Source organism: Miniopterus natalensis, chromosome 5, assembly GCF_054644295.1.
Source record: "Miniopterus natalensis isolate mMinNat1 chromosome 5, mMinNat1.hap1, whole genome shotgun sequence".
In the NCBI taxonomy this organism is placed as follows: domain Eukaryota; kingdom Metazoa; phylum Chordata; class Mammalia; order Chiroptera; family Miniopteridae; genus Miniopterus; species Miniopterus natalensis.
Genome location: NC_142085.1, coordinates 84,800,556 through 84,823,565, shown reverse-complemented (window position 1 = coordinate 84,823,565; position 23,010 = coordinate 84,800,556). Strand labels below are relative to the sequence as shown.

General features: G+C 46.9%; 1 protein-coding gene across 1 annotated transcript in view; it reads left to right on the top strand.

The window, feature by feature from the left end:
* The first annotated feature begins 5,795 nt into the window (after positions 1 to 5,795).
* Positions 5,796 to 23,010, top strand: part of CNKSR3 (CNKSR family member 3) — a 70,722-nt gene continuing 53,507 nt past the window's right edge. The window contains exon 1 of the mRNA XM_016200670.2: positions 5,796 to 6,059. Coding sequence (XP_016056156.1) covers positions 6,008 to 6,059 — 52 coding nt within the window. The 5' untranslated portion in view covers positions 5,796 to 6,007. The remainder of the gene's footprint in view (positions 6,060 to 23,010) is intronic.

Here is a 23,010-nt window from a genome sequence, read left to right as displayed (position 1 = left end):
TGCTCCGCTGGGCTGGCCACTGAGTGGCACCCACAGGGCATGTCATTTGGAGCAGGACAGAAGCGAGGCCTGCGGCTTACCTCCGGGCGTTGCACGCAGCTACGCTCTTTGTTTCCTTCCACCCAGCAGCAGGGGTTTCCTGGGACTCAGGTCACAGCTTCACCACCACAGGACTTTCTATTGGCCTCTGAACTGAGGTTCCTCCAGCTCCTGGAATCTCTCCCACCCCTACCCCTAGCCCTAGCCCTGGCCCTAGCCCTAGCCCTAGCCCTGGCCCTGGCCCTAGCCCTAGCCCTACCCCCACCCCACAACTGGGAGAAAAAGTGGGAAATGAATGGGTATAACCCCCCTTTCTCTGTGACTATAGCAAAACTTGCATGGAACTCAAATGGAAAAAGGAGGTTCGATCTGGGAGTTTTTTCCAGAGCGGAATGAACGCTGTAAACCAGTGGCTGTTGCTATCATTGGTGAGTGGTTGTGGGTTTCAGCAACCATCCTGCTGACTTCCTGGCAACAAGTGTGAGTTTTCCTGTTCAATTAGAGCTCTGGGAGTCTTAAAATCCTGTGGAATCATCTGACCCCCGCAGGAAAGCGCTGCTTGGTATTAACTCGCATCCCTTCCCTCCGCTGTTGGCGTGGGCCGAAGCACTTCCTGCCTTCCTCATCTGTTCGCTTTCTCACCACCTTTCCCCGCCCCCAAATGATTATAGTTTTTCCAAATACAAGGGTCTAGTTGTGGAAAATTAAGCAATACAGGCTCAGATGTCTAAGGATTCCAAATGGGAGGCATAAATGTGCTGTTGGTGAAAATCTGGATGTGTTGATTAGCAGTGGCTGCAGAATTGAAACGCCCTTGATAGAATAATATGAAATTTTCCTTCTCTTTGTGCAATTGTAGCGAAGTAATCAAGAGCAAACATCTTTTAGACCAAACCCAAAGTTCACTAAAGCTGCTGAATTATATAGTCTGGAGCATTTGTATGTACATAATCTATTTGATTTAAAATGGCATCATAAAATACTCCTGTTACACCAAACTCAAATTCAGAAAACACAGACTAGTAAATAAACAATTACTTTTTGTTAACACTTTAGAGAATTTTGTAGAATTTGGGCTTAGTGTGTTCATGATACTCAATTCTGTGTCTTGTTTCTCATGTTACAAATTTACTTGGCCTGATTAAATTATGGTTTTATTTGAGGTTTAGAATGCCTTCTATCAATTTTTTTTTTCCTGCCTGTTATTATCAGCATGGAACTTAGGTCTGAAACAAAAATCGTTGAGTCTGAAACTCTTGGCATTATCTGTACTTGTTTGGAGATTGAGTCCCACAAAGTTAAAGGGACACTGTGAGAACAACTGGTGAGGTAGACTCTATTCTTGTTGGACATTCTGCAACTTGATAGCTGGAACAAAAAGTATTATAAATCCATGGGGGATCTGTAGGCTGGATGGTTCTTCCTTCGTCTATAACGTGCACCTTTGTTAGCTGTTGGAGCACTCGCAGGAAAGGGAGCTCAACTCTTCTGTAATTGCCTCATGGGACCACTCTTCAAAAATACAGCTCTAAATCCTGGAAAATGGGATTTACCAGTGTCAATGTTTCTCTTTTGTGTGAGAACAGTTTAGTCAACTTCTCTTATTCTGATTTAAAATAGGTGAGGTTTTGGAATGTTTGTTGACTTGACATTGATCCTGAGTTACAGATAGGGCTCAGGGGAAAAAATAAAGCCAAATATCAGTTTTCCAAATGTAGGATGACTTCATGAAATGACCTCATGATCAAAAGAATTCAAATAAGTAGGGCAGCCCTTGTGAGATTTAAGAAAACAAAAAAAATGGCAGACTTACCACCTGAATTATCCGATGGGAAAGTTGGCATATTTAGGAAGAAAACTATATTACTGTGGTGTAAAAGTCCAGGCCAAATGGAGTTAAATGAAAGACAGGATCAGCAGCAGCCTGGATAATTTAGTTAACCAATGATTTTGCAGTGAGGTGATGTCATAGATAAGAATGGGTCTCTCTCAAGATAAGAGATAACATAAGGTAAGAGACATACAGGAGACAATCATATGGGAGGCAACTATTACGTAGTTTTGGATGTTCTGAAAATAGTAAAAAAGCAATGCGATGGGAAGAAAATGATAATCTTAGATCGTGAGATAAACAATATTTCATCTTGCTTATTCATATTTTTTTCATTTTGGAAAACATTGTTTTGGACTGGGGAAGGAGACTGGTTCTTTACAGGTTAGTAATTTGTTTAAAAGGTTGCTTATTTTGCTCCTCCGGTGTTTATCAAATAAATTCTAGTCATACCCACTAATCCAAAATGCTCCATTCCTAGTTCTCAAATAAAAGAAATAATAAAATATGGGCTGGTTCAAGATGAGAATATCACCCCCATCCTTGAAATTCCCTTGTCTGAGTCTCCCAGGGTATTTCCTCTCACTGAAGACTGAGAAGACCCCCCCCCCCAAATCACATGACGCCTTTGATCGCTAAGGGCTACTTGCATGTGCTCAGAATCCTCCTTGTGCCTAGTTTATGTCTAACAAGTACTGAATAAATAGTTCATGATTGAATAAATGACCTAAACAGGTAACGAGACCCAAAGTCAGAAAAAGCAGGAAACGAAAGAGAAATCTAGGGTTTCTAGTATCAGTTCTTCTACAAGGTCAATTCTATTTAAAATTCAGCTCCTGGTTAAGCGTCAGGAACGGAGGTGAACATCAAGGTGCCAATGAGGATGCCTGCTCCTGAAGATGGCAGAGCTGGGGCGTGGTGATGTGGGCACATGTACCATGTAACAGCACAGCTACAAACGACAGCTAGAGAAGAGATCTCAGCAAACTATACTCAGCGAAGCTGTAAGTGATCATTTCACATCCACCTTAATTTCTAAAGCTATTTTCCTAAGATTTTGCCTTTGTTATATGCCCTCAGTGACTTTGGATGTCTTCAAGTTTGCCTTGCAGACAGGAAGGCAGGCCTCCCTAAAACTTTCACATGCGAACAGCTGTAATTAAGGTAGAAGGCCTTATTTAAATAGTAATTAGCCTTCAGGACTTGAAGTGTAAACAGGACGCTAATTCATTTAGATAGTTAATTGGTGTTCCCTTTAGAGATCTTAGCACGGCCTTCCTCTTGAGCTATGATGTATTTATGTACCGAGCGCAGACAGTGTATTGACTCATTGGGATAAAGTTCTGCAAACTCTTGCTTGACTCCCAGAGTTTTAGCTTTTAACTCTCCAGTAATGACTAATGCAAATGCACTTGAAAACACTTCGAAAACTTCAAGTAAAATTCTGTAGCAAAATCATTAACACTTGACCTCTCTTCATAATTACTGGACCATATGTCCCAATTTAGTCATGTTTTTCCAATGTAAGTATTGATGGATCCCCTTTCACATTCAGGAATATCTTGGTTTGGAGATAAATTATGTGGTCACTAATCATCATAATAAAAAAAGACACAACATCTAGTGATTTCTGTAACTAAAGGCGTGGGTAAGATTTGTTACTTTTTCCATGGGATCCAATGACAAATGTCAAGGTCCTTCTCCCTACTTACTGCCACAAAGATACTTAACAACTGATGTTATTAAGTTTAAAAGTTGTGTTTTTTTTTAAAGGACTACTCTACCAGAAATTTTATCATTGCCTTTGTAAAGTTTCCAGATCTGCCAATAACTCTTGCTCAAAAAAATAAAAAAATAAATGATTGTATTCTATAGCTGCATATATATGTGTTGTGGTTCCTTAGTCCTATAGATAAGTTTCATGGAAGGTGGGTCTGGAGATTCCTCATAAAATTAAGAATACAGCTACCATACAACCCAGCAATCCCTCTCCTGGGTATATACCCCCAAAACTCAAAAACATGTATTTGCAAAGATATATGCGCCCCTACGTTCATTACAGCATTATTCACGGTGGCCAAGACATGGAAACAACCAAAGTGTCCTGCTATAGAGGCTGGATAAAGAAGATGTGGGACATGCACACAATGGATACTACTCAGCCATCAGAAAGGGTGAAACACTGCCATTTGGGACAACATGGATGGACCTTGAGAATATTATGCTAAGTGAAACAAGTCAGACGGAAAAAGCTAAGAACCATATGATTATACTCACATGTGGGATATAAAACCAAAACTCCTGGACACAACCAGCAGAGTGGTGAGTGCCAGAGGGAAGGGGCTGGGAGGTGAAGGGGGTCTTAATATATGGTGACAGGAGACGATATGACTTTGGGTGGTGGGCACACAGAGCAATATACAGATCTTGGAACACAGAAACCCATGCCTGAAACCTATGTGTTCATATTAACCATTGTCACCTCAATAAATTTAATAAAAAAAGTTTCTTCTTCCTGTTTATTCTAGCTCATCACACCATACAGCAGATGCTCAGGCCTGCAGCTAGCCATTTTTTCAACATGTGCATCCAAACAGACCTGTATAAACAGTGCACATCACACTAATTCAACAAATATTTAATGAGCACAGTGGTTGGCACACAGGAAGAATTCACAGATATTTACTGAATGAATAAGTACCCACCACACCTTTGAGTGCCTACTAGGTGCTACCAGCTGGGTGGCAGGAGGTGGGAGAGGAGAGAAAGCTCTCTATCGGGTAGGGTCTGCCCGCAAGGGGCTAACAGCCTCCGAGGGGGGTGAAGTATGTAACCACAGTTGAATGTGAGAATCATTAGTGCCCAAAGAGTCTCTAACTATGAGTGGGAGGTAGTGCTCCCTGGGGTGGTAGAGGAGATGGGGGGCGCCTTGAAGGAGGAAAGGTAAATATTCCAATTTTGGATTTTGTCTGGGCTCAGGGGTAGCTCGGGGCCCAGATTGAGACCCGTGAATGTGGAAGGGCCCTCCTCCTGTCAGTCGCTGAGTTGTGCACATGCTATTTTTTTTGAGTGGGGGTTAGTGGCTGACTAATCCAAATGTGCATTAGCTCACTTGGCAAATAATATGACTCTATAGCCAGTAGCATTAAAAGAGAAGTGAGTTTAAGTTGTCACTCTGCCATCCACAATATAAAGTAAAATAATTTTACCATAAGAAATTTGAAACGAGGAAGGCCTCATTGCAGAGCAATAGCGATACAAAGAGTTTAAAACGAACAGGACGTGCAGATCCTTTTTGTTTTCTGCCTTCTGTTTTTTTGCGTATTGCTGCTCACACCGAGACAGGCTGTTTCGCTCCGAGTGGGACGCGGGCCTCGCCCCGCCGGCGGGCTCCGGGGGAGGCGCGCGGTCTGCAGCCCGCCCCCGAGGCGGGAAGTGCGGCCCGGGACGCCCGGGGCGCGCGGGCGGAGGGCTCGGGAGGGAAAGTAACCGGAGTCGCGCGCTCGGGGCGGGCCCGCCCGTCCCACGAGTTTCGCCGCGGCTCGGCCCCGCCTCCTCTTTTATTCCAGGAGCGGCGACCGGAGCTGAAACTTTGTAACCCGAGCGCCGGCTCCGCTCAGCTCCCAGGCTCCGCGCGGCCGAGAGGGAGGCGCGGGAGGTGGGACCTGCGGGCGGGAAGGCTCGGGGACGCCGGCGCACGCGGAGCGGGCACCGGGGCGAGCGCGGCGCGGCGCGGGAGGAGGGGCCGGAGCGGGAGCGGAGCGCGGCCCGAGAGCCCGAGGAAGTGGCCCGGCCGCAGGCGCGGAGCCCGAGCGTCCCGCGCGGGAAGACGCCCGGGGTCCGGGGTCGCGTCCCCGCAGCTGCGATCGCCCGGGAGCCGCAGCTGCGCCGGGCTCCCGGCCGCGGGAGGCGGGGGAGGAGGGGCAGCGGCCCTGGACCGTGGCGGCCGGAGGAGCAGCCGCCCCGCCGCCCCGTGTGCCCGGAGAGGGCCGCGCTGCGATGACCCGCTGACCGCGGCCATGCAGCCTTGACGGGGCGCGGGACAGTCGCGGGGCGCGCCCTCCTGGGAAGGACAGCGGACGCGGGCAGCAGGACTTCGCCGCCGACTCCAGCCCAGCTGGGAGCGACCCTTTGACCATGGAGCCCGTGACCAAGTGGAGCCCCAAACAAGTGGTGGACTGGACTCGAGGTGAGCGGCCGGCCCGGCGGGGGAGCCGGGGCAGGGGGTGCGCAGTCCCTTCTGCAGCTGAGAGCGCCGCGCCGACAATGCAAACTTCAGAGTGGCCTGTGCGCCCCTCGCTCTCCTGCGGGCGTGTGGGTTGTGGCAAGCCTAGGGGAGCCCCATCTTTCAACCGGGGAGTAGGGATGGCCTTTCGGTTGAGGGTGAGTGTTGGGGGTGCCGGTGTCGGGACCGGGGGGCGCCCTCTCTGCCCTGCCTGGGTGCGGTGCCCGGAGCGCGGGCTGCCCGTCCGGGAGCTGGAGGCACAGGGCGCCTTTGTGTGGGTGGCTCCCCTCGGACCTCGTAGATGCCCCTGCCCGAGCGGTCGCCGGTCTTCGGTCGCCGGGGCGGCTGGGCAGGTACCGGGAGGCTCGGGCCGCGGGAGCCGCCGCCCAGGCGTCCGCGCCGCCAGGAGCCTTGGGCCAGGCTCGCCGGGACTCGGTAACTTTTGCTCGGGGAAGGCGCCGGTACCGGGGGCGCTGCACGTTTAGGCCACAGTGAACCCTGGGGAGAAGAAATCTGTTTGGAACCGCTCCCCGAGTTACGCTGCGTGCGCGAAGAGGGGAGGCAGTGAGATGGGGGGCGTGCGTCGCGGAGCAGGGGCGCAGGCTTGTCCTCCGGGCTGTCGCGCTGACTTTTTACGCCCTCCCAAGGTTTCCAGAAAAGGGCGATAGAGGTTTCCCAGGCCTCTTTGTACTCTACCAAGAGAGGGAAGCCAACCAAGACCAATCAGTATTTTCTTGGGTCCCTTCCTGCCCCCTCCCCCCTCCGATACCCCCCCCCCAGCTCAGCATCTCTGTTTCAAGTTGCTGCTTTCCCCCCCTTCTATCTGCTCTCCTAGGTGAGGAATGATGCCCTTTCTCAATAATAATGAGAATTGTATAGCGCTTTACAGTTGCTAAGAGCTCTCTCTCTTACTGCCCTTGGTCGTCAGGCTAAGCCTGTGAGGTGGGTGACACTGGTAAGGTGGGGTCACCTTTCAAACTGTCTCGCCCCCGGCTGGGGCGCAGGGAGCCCTGGTCTGCTCTGCACCTCCTTTCTCCCGCCTGCCCTAGGCTGGGCCACGTGGGATGGGGTGCGTGGGATGTGTCAGTGGGGTATGTCTGCCCCTGGCCTGCTGCTCTGGGAAAGGGAAAGGATAGCACCCCTGAGAAGAGGTTTGTCCAGTGACCACAATGTCCTGGGCGCTCACCTAAAATGAAGAGGGAATCAACAAATAGTTGTACACTGGGCAAAAAGTCAGCAAGTCAGTGGCGTTGTCAGTGCTGGGTACCAGACGTGGACTTAAACGCTGTAAATCCCCGAGCCTGTTTTGACGTGGAGTTTGTCCTGCCCTTCAAGGTACCACCAGCTTCCCCACCTAGCGACTGGCCCAGACCGAGGGGTGGGTCTGTTTTACCTGTTCATCTGTCATAGAGACGACCTAGGAAGCTGATGGTCTTGGCAGTCTTTGAATTTGAGAGCCGCTGTCTCCGATATGTGGCCACACGTGCCCATCCCCTTAGTAGTTCTGAATACTCGTTACACGTTGAAATGATGGTATTTTGGAAACATTGGGTTAAATAAAATTTATTACTGAAATTAACTTTACCTTTTTATTTTTACCTTCCTAAGTGTGGCGCCTAAAACTATTACGCATGTGGCTCACGTTTGTGGCTTGCATTTCTGTTGCGCAGTCCTGCTCCCCGGTAAAGAAAGGGTGACCCCTTATCGCTCTGGCTTTCCTGAGCCTCCGCCAGCCTGCTTGATAATGGACAACCAGAAAAATGCTAACAGGCGCACAGGAAGATTATGGAGTGAGATCTTCACACCCTTGAGATCTGTGTCTTTTTTTTTTTTTGGTTCCTCTTGGGATTGGGGGAGAAGTGTAAATCCACATCTTGTTATGTTTGTTTAGCCTTTAAAAGCAAGAGCAGATTAAAGTGATTTTGGCGTCCAGTTGCCTTGACGTTATGACCTGGTCGAGGTTGCTTTCATCCCAGGGAAGTTGCCTACTGACCTGACAGCGATTATAGGTGTTTGACTATCTTGGTGCCCGGAGCATTGGATCCTGATTGGGTTACATACCTGTGGTTAGCACGCGGCTACTTTATACAGAATGTCTGCGCCCTTTTGGACCCTTACGTACAGCCTCGTAGAATGATCGATAATTTCTGTGTTGGAATCTAGGAAAGATAAAAGGAGCAAGTATGTGGCTAGCTCTTAGATGGCAAGAGGCTGCATGCTCCCAAGTTGCATGATACATTTCTGGAATATTTCTCATAAGAGTGATATGAAGGTATTGACTTTTTAACCAACTATTGATGTATGCGAATGTGTGTGCTTATAGGACTATTTTTAACTGTCTTTGCCAACCTCTTTTCTCAACCCCCATTTTATAAATACATCCTACTGATAAGCAGCCCTTCCTGTAGACTTTGCCACTCTCGGTATCGCCCTGAGTGTGGCTGTGGAGATTGTGAGCGCTGTGGAAAGCTATAGATTCAGAACTATCGAAACCCGAGTGCAGTCTGCAGCTTGCCCTCAGTGATGTCATTGGGCAGATACGTGCATTAGGGGAAAGGCTGATGTCTACAGAATGAATGAATTCTCTGGTTTTTATTATTATTATTATTTGTATGAATCTTTAGCTATACTGTCACCAACTTATAACATTAGTATATCCTCACTAAATATGAGCAACGTGTTGGGCACGGGTCTAAGCATTGTGTAAGTATTAGCTCATTTAATATGCACAACCATTCGAGATAGGAACTATAATTTCCATTTTGCAGTTGAGGGAACTGAGGCACAGAAAGGTAAAATGCCTTGACCACTGTCACATAGCTGGGAAGTGACAGAGCCGAGTTTCGCCCCAGGCGGTTTGGCTTCATTCCATCTTCTCAGGAGGCCTTGCCAGGATCATGCCCTATGGGACTCTGGATCTTCACCGCATTCATGACTAGACCTTCAGGATTCCCACGATGCGAGTTACTGATACCATGCGTTAGTGTAGGAGGGTCATCCAGTGTGTGTCTTATCCACATATTTGGTATATATCAGGAAAGTTGTTTGTAAATCAGATTAATTCATAGTTCATGGCACCTTGCCTTTCAAATAATTCAGTAAAGTTTTCTTAATCCTAATGATTGAAAAACACTCACTGAAGCATTTATTATGTGTCAAACACTGGGTTAAGTGCTCTATTTAGACTTCACTTAATCCTCAGAAAACCCAGTGAGGTGTATGAACCATTATGAGTGCATATTAAAGATGAAGAAATGAGGGGCGGGGGAGAGGGAGAGGGAGAGGGAGAGAGAGAGTTTGCCCAGGGTCCCATATTTATAAGTACCCGTGCTCTTAAATGCTGGCCTCCCCGTCACTTTATCACATGGCCTGTACCAGGCAGTGGAATTTAGTGGTGAGAGTGTGGGCTCTGGAATGAGACCCTGGGTTCACACCCCAGTTCTACCCCTGACTGTGTATCTTATGTGAGCTCCCAATAAATTAGCACTCCTTGTTTTTATTGCTTCCTCTCCTCTTTTTCCTATGGCTCCAGGACATAAATTCTTCTCTCTGAGCAGCCAGGCCTGTCATAAGGTTGATTCCTACCATTCAGGGGCACCAGTCAGTGCCCAGGAGATTTTCCTGCCACCTGCCCGCCACGACCACTTGCAGCTGGTCAGGAAGGGTCCTGGTTAGCAGAATGATAGATGCCTCTTGCCAGTATCATAAACCTTCAAAACATATTTTCTCAACTTTTTTCCTTTTAAAATATGTTTTTATTGATGTTTTAGAGAGAGAGGAAGGGAGAGAGAGATAGAAACATCGATGAGAATGAAACATTGATTGGTTGCCTCTTGCACACCCCCTCCTGGGGGTCCAGCCCACAGCCCGGGCATGTGCCCTGACCAGGAATTGAACCAGTGACCTCTTGGTGCACGGGAGGCCACTCATTCAACTGAGCCACACTGGCCAGGGCTCGACTTTTTTCTTATAGTCACTGGACTTCCAGTGAGCGTAGCATTAGACTGGCTCTTGCTGTCATTGGCGACCTGTCTGGCACCTGGTCCGTGACTGGGCATCTGCGTCACCTGGAAGACTGTTAGAGATGCAGAGTCACAGGCCAGTGAATCAGAGTCTGCATGTTAACCCGGGTGATCCATTTGCTCTGTGGTGTTTGAGACGCACTGCTCAGCACACAGCTGCAAACACATCTCACACTTCACTGGTAGGTCCTGCTATCCCATCTGACATGGGCTTAATTTTATCTGTTTTCCAGTGATGCTTGACTGGCCACTAATTAAAGCAAAAAGGCAGTCTTAGGATGTGTCCTTATATTTATAAGCAGCACCCAGCAACAATGTCAGGTAATTCTCAGGAAACTAACTGAGATAGTTCCCCTGAGATTCCTTACACGCTTTGTATTTCTTAGGACTTGAAGAGTTCTCATAATAACTTCTCTAAGACAAATAGTAAGGGCCACGCAGGGTGGTCGGTGGGCACTGTGGTTGAAGTTTGTTCTCGGGATCCACAGCGGGCCAGTCACACTCCTGTCGTCTGTTACCACATGGTGTGCACCACACTTAGCTGATTCTGGGGGGAGATTTCATCGTTGATGGAAAATGACACAATGTCATTTCAGGAATAAATGACCAGGGCGGTTCTCAAAGTGTGGAAGCATGGATTGCACCGAGGTCAGGTGTCTCAGTGCTGTGTCCTTGGAGAGAGGGAGGTGACGCTTTGTGCTCAGGCGTCACCTGCATGCCTCCCTTGGGGTTGGCATCATTGCCTCGAGCTGTGGGGGCCCGTCTCTCTGTCTCACCGCTTCCGTGCCATTGCCTTGATTTTTGACCCTCCCTAGCCAGCTGTGTTCTAGCTCTGGGATGTTCGTGTTCTCACCTTGCTTTCTGTCTTTACTCTCATTTTGTGCTGTTTCTGGAGTTTTCATCGCTGGTGTAGCCACACTCCAGGCCTTCAGTGAATGAAGCGGGTGTTGTTTGCGTGGGCTCAGCAGAGTGCTTTCAACTCTTCACAGGCCCACGAGGTGCACAGGGAAGGCATACCTCCCTCGCGGAGGAGGAGACTGAGGCTTTTGGATATTAAATGAGTTGTCCAAGGTCAAAGGCCAGGAGTGGGGAGCAGACTCCACAGGCTTCCGTCCTGTCGTCCCGTCCAGCCCCTGGTTCCTCCGCTGGCTGAGCTGGGCGCACTCAGTTGTCCCCTAATCACCAAGTGTGGGAAAGGGGTGACCTCAAAGACTTCTGACTTGTGTTTCCTGATGTTCCCTTCAGGATTTACACCCACAGGACACATACCTTTTCTTAATTTTTCTGTCCTTTTTTTTTTTTTTAATTCCACAGCTTAAGCAGGGAGCTGTTTCATTCCCTACATATTTTGGACCTGACCTTTTAGCCTTTGTGATACTGCCAGTTATTTGTTGTTATTGTAGTTTGTTGTGTTTAATTGTTTCAGAATGCATCTCAGGGATGGAGTGAATCATTTCTCTTTTTGGTCATTTTTATTTTGAATGTTATATTACAAGCGTTGTGCCTGATACAGTTCACATTTGCAGTTGGTAGAGTCACACACACACACGCACACACACACTTTCCTAAGCAACATCTGCACCTTTTATGGTCCCACTCCCTGCTGCCTTTGGCTCTTCACAGATTCTTCATTTTAACCATGGGGCGGGGGGGGGGGGGCACTCAGGCGCTTCTGGTGAACAACACGTAGGCTTTGAAATAAGATGGAACTGGGTTCAAATTCTCTATCTGGCACTAACTGGTTCGAAAACTTAGGTAAGAAAATTGCCTTCTCCAAGGCTTCCTTAGTTTTCTCATCTGTAAAAGGAGACTGGTAATAACCAACTCACAGGGTTTTAGTTAGAATTAAAAGAGGTAATTTGGGGACAGCACTTTGCATAATGCACAGCGGATAGTGTTCACAGTGTTAATCAATAATAAGTGTGGCTGACAGTCACCTTTCACATGCTTACTAAAAACTGATGACAATTCCAGCCTCCCTTTTGTTGGTATATAGGTGGTGAGATTTTTCAACTCCATGGTCTGACTTCTCATTGATACTTTCCCTCTCACTTCCTTGGGGACCTTGTGTGTCTCAGGTGAAGGTAGGGTCACAGAAAGATTCAGGGGTAGCTCCCTTGGAAAGGGATGAAGAGAACACTTGTGTTGATGACAGAGTCCGCCCTGTAGTAAAAAGAGAGTTTCATTCACTCAGCATGTAATTCCTGAGGAACCGCTGAGTTCCAGGTATTGTTCTAGGTGCTGGAAATCCAGCTGTGTTCCAGGTGCAGGGGTCGAGCTGGGTCCCTGCTTTAATGTGGTAGATGGGGTGGGAAACCACAACAGAACAGATGAGCAAGAAAATATCAGCTGCTGATAAGCTCAAAGTAAAGCAGAGATGCGAAGGCAGGTGACTGGGGAAGAGGGGGACTTTTTTGGATGATGTCATCAGGGATGCCTCTCTGAGAAGATGACATTGAGGCATGATGACAAGAAGGAACCATCCATTGGAAAACTAGGGGGAAGAGCATCATAGGCAGAAAGACAGGTAGTGCAAAGGCCCTGAGGTGCAAGTGAACTTAGAGCGTGTGGTGGAGTCACGAAGAGCGAGAGTGGTGAGGTGGTGGTGGGTGGAGATGGGGTTAGAGAGACACACAGAGGCCAGATCATGTAGGGTCTTATCTTGGTCAGGCCTTTGCGTTTTTTTCCAGTGGTTTTGGAAAGCAGAGGAGTGACTTGGTCTGATTTGCATTCTTGGGGCAGAAATGAATTCAGGAGTCCAGCTGGAAGGCATTGGGATATTCTGGAGATGATGGTATTGTGGTGGCTCCAGCATTAGAGAAGCCAAGTTCTAGGTACAGTTGGTTCATTGATAGCTTCACAGCCCAGCAATTTTAAAATTATATTTGAAATTGGGATCAATCGTTACATATCTATTTCCTTTCCCTCCAGTGCTGAGAGAGTCCCTGCCCTCCCCTCATCCCGATTACCCTCCTGTCCTTGGAAATCGAGAGCGGCAGCCTGTCTTTTTGCGTTCACACGCTTTGTTCGCGTCATTGTTGTTTTCTGGCACATTTTGCTGGGAGCTATAGTTTCTGAAGCTGTTTATTCAGCTATGAATGGGGTTTTTGTGAAAGTGGACTTAGCCTAGTTTGTTTTCTTTGACATCAAATGGCTGATTGAACAGTTTTTTAACCTGGGATCACAAGGGCAAATGCGGTTGTGTTTACTAGAGCAAAACAGTTCCTTAGAATGCAGATCAGTAGGTTGGAAAAATAAGAGAGTTTTTTCCGTATGAACGCTTGAAAAATGTTTGAATCAAAGGAAGTGCCACAGATCCAGTTTTAAATATTTTGCTCCATTGACAGACTGTCTTAATTTTGCTTTAGAAAATAGAGCCACCGTGCTTTGGGTTGAACGAATCGATGGTATTTTGAGAATTTTCAAGAGGGAAGAGTTGAACACATTTTGAAACAATGCATCACTTCTCAACAGCTTTCACTCACTACACACACCTACTTCCCCTGCCCCCACCCTAAGGATAATTTGTCGGTCCCCTTAGAGGAAAACCCCTAGGAGTTCTCTATCAGCAGAGGCCCTGATTGTGATAATCTGAGTCATGCTTTCCTGAGAGAAACCTTTTTGGTGAAAGGAAACATTCTATTTCCTATTTTCAGAGATTTGCAGCGGAGGGGAAATTCAGTGCTTTTGGGTTTAGGCGTGGATGTGTGTGTGTACGTGCATGCATGTGTGTGTCACTGCGTTTCCAACTTTAACCTGTGTTAATCGAACATTCTTTTATGTTCTCAGAGTGATTTTATAGCACAGCGTCCTAAGGACGACCTGGAGCAAACTAGTTTAGTGTGGGGAGGGCACCAGGCTCCCAGTAATGTAGCACCTGTTACATTGTTACATCCAAGTTGTCAGCACCGACTTAACATGAATTCCAACTGGAGTCTCAAACTAACCATGAGCAGATGACACGACTGTGAGCAGCAATTGTGCAAATGACTGACTACACTAGAGCCTCAAATTGTTTGTAATAAGTATTTGAAAAAACAGAAATATTCCTTGCAAGTAAGATGTCTAGAGACATTGTGGTCTGAAGTGGTTTGGTTATAAGTAGCCCTAGGCCAAATTGAAGAATCTTCTAAAAGGCTGATCTGTAAATGTAAAGAAAGACCCCTCCTCCCCCTTTTTTTTGGTTAATCGTCACCTGAGGATATTTTTTCTATTGATTTTTAGAGAGAGTGGAAGGGAGGGAGGAAGGGGTAGAGAGACAGACAGACAGACATAGATGTAAGAGACACATCGATTGGTTGCCTCCCGCAGGGGCCAAGGATCAAACCTGCAACCCAGGCAAGTGCCCTTGACCAGGAATCTGACCCTCGACCCTTTGGTGCCGGAGCCGTCACTCTAACCCCTGAGTCCCACCGGCCAGGTGGAGTCTTCATTCTTTTTCGGCACCGTCAGATCGGGACACCTAACGAGCACCTATAAATACACCACTGTTGTGCCTGGCCCCTGATGTGTGTCCGCTGAGCTGGTCAAGAGACCCTTTTCCAGCCACACACGTGGTGCCTCCCAGCCCTGACCTTACTTTTTCAGCATCAGCGTCACCGGGGCACTGAGGCGTGGGGATTCCTGGGCCCCCCCAGACCCGCAGAATTGGGAACTCGGCTGTGTCCGAAACTCTGGGGTGGGAACCGGGTGCTGTGTTTTAAAAGGTCCCTCAGGCGATCCTGCTGCTGGCCTAAATGTGGAACCACTGGCCCCTACCACGCTGGTGGCGTAGGTTCGGCCGGCCCCCGTGATTCCTGCCTGCGGCTGGTTTTCAGCTGCTGAACAATGATGGATTGGGACGGGGTCCAGTAGGGATGGTGGTTACATGCTCCAGCGGGTGAGTTCATGCATCCAGGGCTGTAAGTGTCCTTTCCGGAGGGCGGGCAGGGAAGAGTTAAAGCCGTTAGCCCCAGGGGTTCCACCCCAGGCCCCTGGGATCCTCTGTTGTGTTCCTCTGAGTGCTCCGCCCTAGGAAAACCAGGAGGGCAGTGCTTCAGGTCTGCTTAGGTTTTGTGTGGAATCTCCAGACCTGGCCCTGATAGAGGAGCAGAGTGTACCCCCCTCCCCCATTCCATTTTGAGAGAGTGGATAATTCTCTTACTTAGCACTCAGGCTTTGGCTTTGAACAATGCAAGCAGATACAAAGAGAAGTGAGGGAAAGAAAAAGCAGAAAAGGGAAATACTTGGAGTGGCACATGTGTTGCAGCTCCAGGTAAAACGCTCTCTTGTCTTAGTACATGGACATTGAATCCAGGCAGATGGAGTTTGGGAGCTCCCTGCAGTTGACAAAGGCCAAGGGAGTCCAAAATAAAAAAATACGTACAGGAGTGAAGGTTGAAGACCAGGAATGGCACAGAGACTTATAACAAGAGCTGCAAACTCAGAAGGCCAGGCAGGCAATGTCAGAATTTGAAATGTGCGGTATGTGAGACAACAAGGAATGGTGGAGACTGTGGCAAATACAAAGACACATTTATTGCTCAGTTTCTGCTGACTGTGGACCTACAGTTTCTAGGTCTTCAGATTTTTCTTTGTTTTAAAATAAAGCTGGAAATTTGGATTTCTCTGTGACACTTCGCAGTTTTTAGAAAACTGTCTGTAGTTTGGTTTTGGTATAGGACAAACAAAATATGTCTCTTGGCCAGTGTCCTCTGTAGACAGTTGTGATCAGGTGTTAATTTTCCAAGTGAGAAATATACCTGTAAGGTGTGAATGCAGTGAGCTATATAGTAATTCATCAACTATTTAGTAAATCTGTTCATTATTATAATTTCATTTTACTACTTACTAATTCCATTATTTCTAAAATTGCCGTATGCAGTTCCCTGCAGGTATTGTTGAGCCAGAAATACTCATGTACATTGATGAACCCAGCAGACCATTGCGAGTTACTCTTCAGTGCAAAAACAGGAATTTTCAGGTGGCCTGGGAACCACAGTTGGAGAGCCACTGACTTTTAGGAGGTTTATTCGTAATTCACTGGGTAGTGGGGAAATAATATAGCGGTTTGAAAGGAGGCAGATTGCTGCAGAGCTATGGGAAAAGGGGAGTGGTGATTAGAGGCTGAAAGACCAGCCCTAGGAGGCATTTGGGGTGGGCTCTCCGTGGGAGCTGAAGAGGCCTGAGCTACAGCAGAGGCCTTGAGAAAGAGAGGAGGGAGGAAATGCTGAGAGAGGCATGGCCCAGGAGTAGTCTGAAACCCTCGCAGGGTCTGAACATGGGAGTGTGACAGGGCCTAATGTCCAGGTTTCGTGCCTCAGTGCCTTAGCATGGCAGTACCCCTAAAAATGTGTTGACTTCTGAGGGGAGCTGCTTTTCGGGTTCAAGAGCGGGCACACCTTACAGACACCAAGCTCAAAAGCCTCTCTAGTTTGGAGACGATACATCTTGCATGGTACCAACATCTCCCCTGATTTAAATACTTTAAAACCAGCCTTTAGAAAGTACCCTCTCTCCTTGCAGCACTATAATAGTCCCATGTTAATGAAGTGTAAATATCATGCAGTTTGGCACATGGAATGTGTTAAAATAGGATAGTGTGAGCTGAAACTCAGGCCCTCACACTGGGTGTGAAATGATGCAATATGCATGAATGTGACACCCAGAATTATTCCTGTGCGGTGCTTTCTAAGCCATAGGACACAAAATAAAATAGAGGGGATTAGGACAGCCTTTATGGAGACAGAAAGTCAGTGCTGATAAATGAAAAATGCATGTTGGAGTCCTCCCCGAAGTCTCAGTGAGATAAGCGGCCTGGCTAACATGTCTGGCTGCAGTTGCTGTGGGCGGGTGAACCGGTTCCCGGAGATTGGTGCCGCCTTCGGGCTGCCAAGCAAGCGGGTGAGCAGAGGCCCGACCGGAATAGCACCAAGGATGTGCAGGGCCCTTGGAGGGCCTGACGGGACAGGGAGGGGGCGGCAGGTGCTTTCTCAACAGGCATGACGTGGCCGCTTCCGTTTTTATCACGGGCCCAGCCAGCCCTTAGGGACAGGTGTGATTTCTTTTGTGATTTCCCTCAGGCAAAGTTAGCCTGATTCTTTAATTAATAGTAACGAGGTTCTTTATTCAGTAGGATCAGCTATAAAGTGGTAGATTATTTTTCTTAAAAAAGGCTTTCCCAGCGCTCTGCATGGTGACGTTTGCATTGAAACTTGCTAATTTCTCATCTGTGATTTTTAAAATGAGCACCAGCTCCACGTGCCTCGTTTTCTGAAATGGTGCTGCCTGTCTTTCACATCCATTCTGGCTCTGGAAATGGAGTTTTCAATGAAGCGATGTGTCCCTGGGACACATCGGGAGAAATACACTCTCATTCTTTATACCCTCAGTGTGTCGCATAGAGTGACTCATTCACTGACACTTTCCCAAGTCCGCTGAGGGGTGAGAGTCACCACCCATTCATTCAACAGGTATTTATGGAGTGCCCACGGTGTACAGCACTGTTCCAAGAACTGAGGAGACAGCAGAGAGTGAAATGGGCAATAGCTCCCGTCTTCCAGGAGCTGATTTTCCAGTCGGTAGACAGGCAATAAGTAAAATTCGTAGCACAAAGAAAGGCTACATGCAGGGGGAAGGGCTGGAGGTGGGTACAGGAAGGGAGAGGGGATGTAGTTTAACTAGGGTGACCCGGGAACGGTTTCAGTGGGCAATGCAGCTGACTTCTGGAAGAGTGTTCCTGGCAGAGGGAATAGCAGGTGCAAATGTCCTGAGACAGGAGAGTGCCTGACACGTGGAAGGAGCAAGGCTGCCAGTGTGGCTGGAGCGGAGTGAGCAGAAAGGAAGAGCAGCAGGAGAGGGAGACCAGATGGTGCAGAGCCTTAGGGATCTTTCCATATATTTTGCCTTTAACCTGGTGTTCTGGGGAACCGTTGGAGGGCTCTGAGCCAAGGAGTGATGACAGATTTGCATTTCAAGATTACAGCAGCGGCTGTGTTGAGAAGACTGAGGGGGCAAAGGTGGAATCAGGGAACCAGTTAAGACGTGATGGATTAAGATGTGCAAATTGCCAGTTATAAAAACAGGTATGGAGATGTAAAGTACATCATCAGGAACAGAGTCAATAGTGTTATAATAACTGTGCATGGTTCCAGGTGGGTACTGGAAGTACCGGGTGATCACATCTTAAGTTATATAAATGTCTAACCTCTATGTTGTTCACCTGAAACTAATATAATATTGTATGTCAACTATAATTGAAAAATGAAAAAAATTATTTAAAAAGTAAACTGAAGAAAAAAAAAGACACCATGGCAACGATGCTTGGACCGGGGGGTAGCTGTGACCACCGTGAGAGGTGCCGTGTGTTGGGTATTGGAAAAGGCCAGTCGGCTTGCCCAAGAGCGTGCATTGGGGTGAGAGGAGTCCCATAAAGTTTTTGGTCTGGGGGGTTGGAAGGACTGATCTACATACGGAGAGGTAGAAGCATGCCGGGGGAGAAAGTTAGGGAATACCCAGATTTTAGATACGCAACGCCTGTTAGTCCACCAGATGAAGTAGGCCATTGGGTGTGTGTGTCTGGATTAATGGGGGAGGTTGGGACTGGTAGAAATTGGGTGGCCATTCTTTGAGACTGGATGGTGTCACCAAATGAGTAGATACAAGGAGACAGGAAATCTGGGTTGTCCCACCTTTAGAAGTCTGGGAGATGAGCACCCAGCAAAGATTGCTGCAAGGTCGCTTCCAGTGAGTAGAAGGAAACCAGGAGAGGGTGGTGTCCAGGGCGCCAGGGAGGAAGTGCCCCCAGAAGGCGGAGTGATCGGCTGGGCCGGGAGGGGAGGGCTGAGAATTGACCATTGTATTTAGCTGTGTGGAGCACCTTGGTGAACTTGACAAGGTAGTTTTGGTGGGTTGAAGGGGTCAAAGTCTGAGTCAATTCAAGAGCCAGTGGGAGAAGAAGGGGAATTGATGTCCCAAGAGGCCACCCAATGTCAAAGCACCTTCATGAATGAGCACAGAGCTGTTTTTATTCTCAGTAGGACATGTACTGAATGCATTTATTTTAATTCTTTAAAATCTGTAGTCAACTTTTGGAATAGATAACTGATTGGTAATTAGATATTTGATAAATTGGGGCATGTTACGCCCTCTCTGCACTGGGTAACAGTACACTGCAGATTGTGCATTCCCTTATTTTAATGCTAACAAGGGCACTCATTAGTGAATGGCTATACACTGGAAGCTTCCATAGAGAAGAGCTATTCAGCAGAAATGTGCTCTCTCAACTCCATTTTTTTTTGGAAATGAGTGTAAACAGATTTCTGCCTGAGTTCTGTGTTATTCCATACTTTAGCCATTTAGGTAGGAAATTTTTGTTCTGGCAGATGCAAAACCTTGGAAGGATTTCTTGTTGCTGCTGATGTACTTCTTTGTAAGATTTATCTAAAATATTCAGAGTGCCATGAAATCACATATAAATAATATCTGTTATAGCCCATAGGTGGAAGCCATTTGTTAACAGGAAAATTGGTATAGAGATAAACCAGTCAACTCTAAATATAAGTCATCAAATACTGAGCACCTATCAATTGTAATGTCTCTTCCAGGTGCAATGAACAGAAGGGTCCCTGTGTCTTTGGCACTTTCTATCAAGTGGAGTCTACAGACAAGTCCACAGGCATTTAAGCTACAAAGGGCATCCTAGGAGCACCGAAGAGGAGTATTTAACTCATATTTGAACGGGCACAGCCTGGAGGGCTTCTTAGAGGAAGTTCCATCCAAATTGAGACCCCCAGGATGAGGTGGAGGTAGTCAGGTGTAGACTAGGGGAAAGAAAATATTTGTGAGAAAGCTGGGAGGCAAGAGAGAGCATGGCATTTACGAGCAACTGAAAGAACTCGATTGTGCTCAATCGATCATGAGGTGAAGTGAACAGAGATGAGGCGAGAGGAGTGATGTGTGGGGAGGAGGCTAGATCGCCAGGGCCCTGTTCATGCCTCTGAGCAGGTGGAAACCAAGGAAGAACTTTATTTCTTTGAGTGGCCTGCCTTTGTGGAGGAAATGTGTGTGTGTGTATACGTAGATGTACATAATACATATATATATATATGTAAGCTTCTAACTATACATATATGTGTATGTATTTTGTGAGGTTCCTGTATGTGATTTGGTTCAGGGTGCCATTAGGGAGGCACTGTGCCTCTCTCTGTGGAACATCGCATTATACTGGGTTTTAGACCCCAAGTGAATGAGTCCCTCTAAAGCAGAGGAGCCTCTGAATCTCAAGGAGAAATATCAGTTAAAGGCTCTGTGGAAAAATTAACTCGACTTCCTGGGTATTTATTTCCTTTGATCTGTGAAATGTGACACTGATTGGACTTCTCACATCAGGAAACATAAAAACTTCATTAAAAAAAGAAGGAACTATGACTAAAACATTGACCTGAGTTAACAAGGAGATAGGAGTTGGGCTGCCTGGCAGTGGGGGAGACAGGGGGGCAGTGAGGGATGGAGAGAGGAACAGCCTGGGGACAGAGGAAGGGCGTGCGGAGGGGGTGTGCCTAGAGGTTACACCTTGAGCTGTGGGTGTTGTGTGGGTGTTATCTCCTGTAATCTGCTGCCCTGCCTGTGGCTGATTAATGATTAATCACTGTTCCTAGCTCAGCACATAATATAGTCTTTATGTGTTCAGAGCTTTCACTCTATGGGGTGAGCCAGCGTTCAGCGAAGCATTTGTAGGAAGTTACTCTCTAGAAGTGGTCAGAAACCTCATGCAAGGGGGAGGAAGGCCCCCCACCCCCCGACCCCAGAAGCGTGTCCAAGTATGTAAGACACTGCCCCCTCCCCCGGTTTGCATTGTTAGCTTGGTGCAGCCCTGCTTAGTTGTTGAAACCATGAGCATGGACGTAGACCCAGGCCCTGATGAATCACTCGCTGCACCAGCTCCCGAAGCCGCCACGTGGGTTCACCTCTGAGGTCCTGAACTTGGAAAACACGCAGATTATACTTGGAACTAATGAGCTAGATTAGGGGGGAATGAAAAACGACATAAGAGCCCCTCGCAGGGCGTGGCTGCTGGCTCTCCCCCCCCCCCCCCATTGTTTCCCGGCTGCTTGTGGGCGGTAGACGGTGCCACGTCATTCCCAGGCTTAAACACAAGCTCGGGCTTCGGAAGCTTCTATCTTCAGCAGTCCACAGTCGTAATTCAGTGGAATGTGGTATTTAAAATAATTGGACATGGTAAAATTTTAGTTTTTAATAGTTACCATTTAAGACACCAGGCAGTTTTTTCTCCCCCCCCCCCCCCCATGATTTGGAAGTATGTGATCCCTTGGGGGACATTTATAGCTATTACTTTTATCAATTTAATATCCTTCTCTGTATATTGTGGCACTTTGAAATCATGTTTTATAACTTCTTTTTGCATCAGTGGGTTTGTTTCACATCCCGGTAGTGATTTTGTTTACCTTCATCTTTTCTTAAAAAGCACCAGAATGGATATTACAAAAATACTGTATTACGGAAGCACACACATTGGTATCTTTTGTTCTGTTTTTAAAATTCACTTTAACTTGAGATCAAATGTAATGTTCCAGTTCTGCCATAGAAATCCCATCTCCTGAAATCATGTGTTCTAATGAATCAAGGAGTTAAGATAGTTTTCTAAGACTAATACACAAAAGAAAGAGAAGTATAAATGCCTCTAAGCAATCTTAGGAATTCAGGGAGAAATCTAAGGATCCAAGAAAAATCTATCGTATTAAATGCAGTTGTGGTAGACTTCTTGGAAGTGATAAAAGCAGGGAAACCAATGTTTTACAATGACTTTAATTGTCGGGAGAAGATCTGAAAACAATTTTGTGGGTTAAGGTAGGTAATTATCATCCCTGGAGATAACTGTATAACTATAATGTTATAAAAGCATTATAAAACTATTTTTCCTATAAAAGCAGACTGCATGTGGTAGATCCTGTGACTGTAATTGTTGGTTTTATTTGCTTTTTACAAATCCAAAGTTATAATGAAAGTGACATATTGCAATGAGATGTAAGGAATAAAGTTTTATTTTTGTCCCATGTAATTAACATAGTTAACATTTTTTATCTCTTTTTACAAAGATCATTTTCATCCCAAAGCCAAATGATGGGATTAACATTTGCATTCGAGATGGTCAGGGGTGGTGTCTGTGTATCTACTCAAATAGGTTCAGGCTGTGCAATAAAGGCCTTTGATAAACACTTGATAGGGAGGAAGGTAAAATGTGGCCGTCAGTGGCCCGTGTCTGCTTTGGATGAAGATAGGAGCATTTGCTTGTAGTTCATTGACTGTAATGGAGGAACAATTGTTTTTCTCTTAAGAATTTTGCCCGGAAAGAAAATATATTCATGCATTCATTCATAGTCCCCCTTCCCCCTCTCTCATATACTCTGTGTGTGTGGGCCGTTCCTCATGCCGAACATCTGTGGCCACTATAGTGTTACATGGTGGTTAAGACCAGGCTTGGCGCCTGAGTGGGGATTCTTGATCACTTATAGATGTGTGACGTTGGCCAGTTTGTGTACATTGTTTAGCCAGCTAGCTTATTTTTAAATTTGGGGTCACTGTAGTGCTAAACTTTCAGCGTTTCTGTTGAAGATTAAGTGTGAGAATGCAGGTGAAATACTGACCACAATAAATGTCAGTGCTTAATAAAAGTAGCTGTTGTTTTGTTGCGTAGACTAGGGGGATAGCATGGGGGGGAATCACATTTCCAACAGAGTAGTTTCAAATTAAACAAAGATACCCTGCCCTGCACAAATGGTACATTGCACGTCGGTGAGAATGGTGGAGAGAGGATCGGGTCGCCTAACTTTTGGGATGTCTGATGATATATAAACGACTTTAAAAAGAGGAGACGCCAGTCCTCTCCCTTAAAC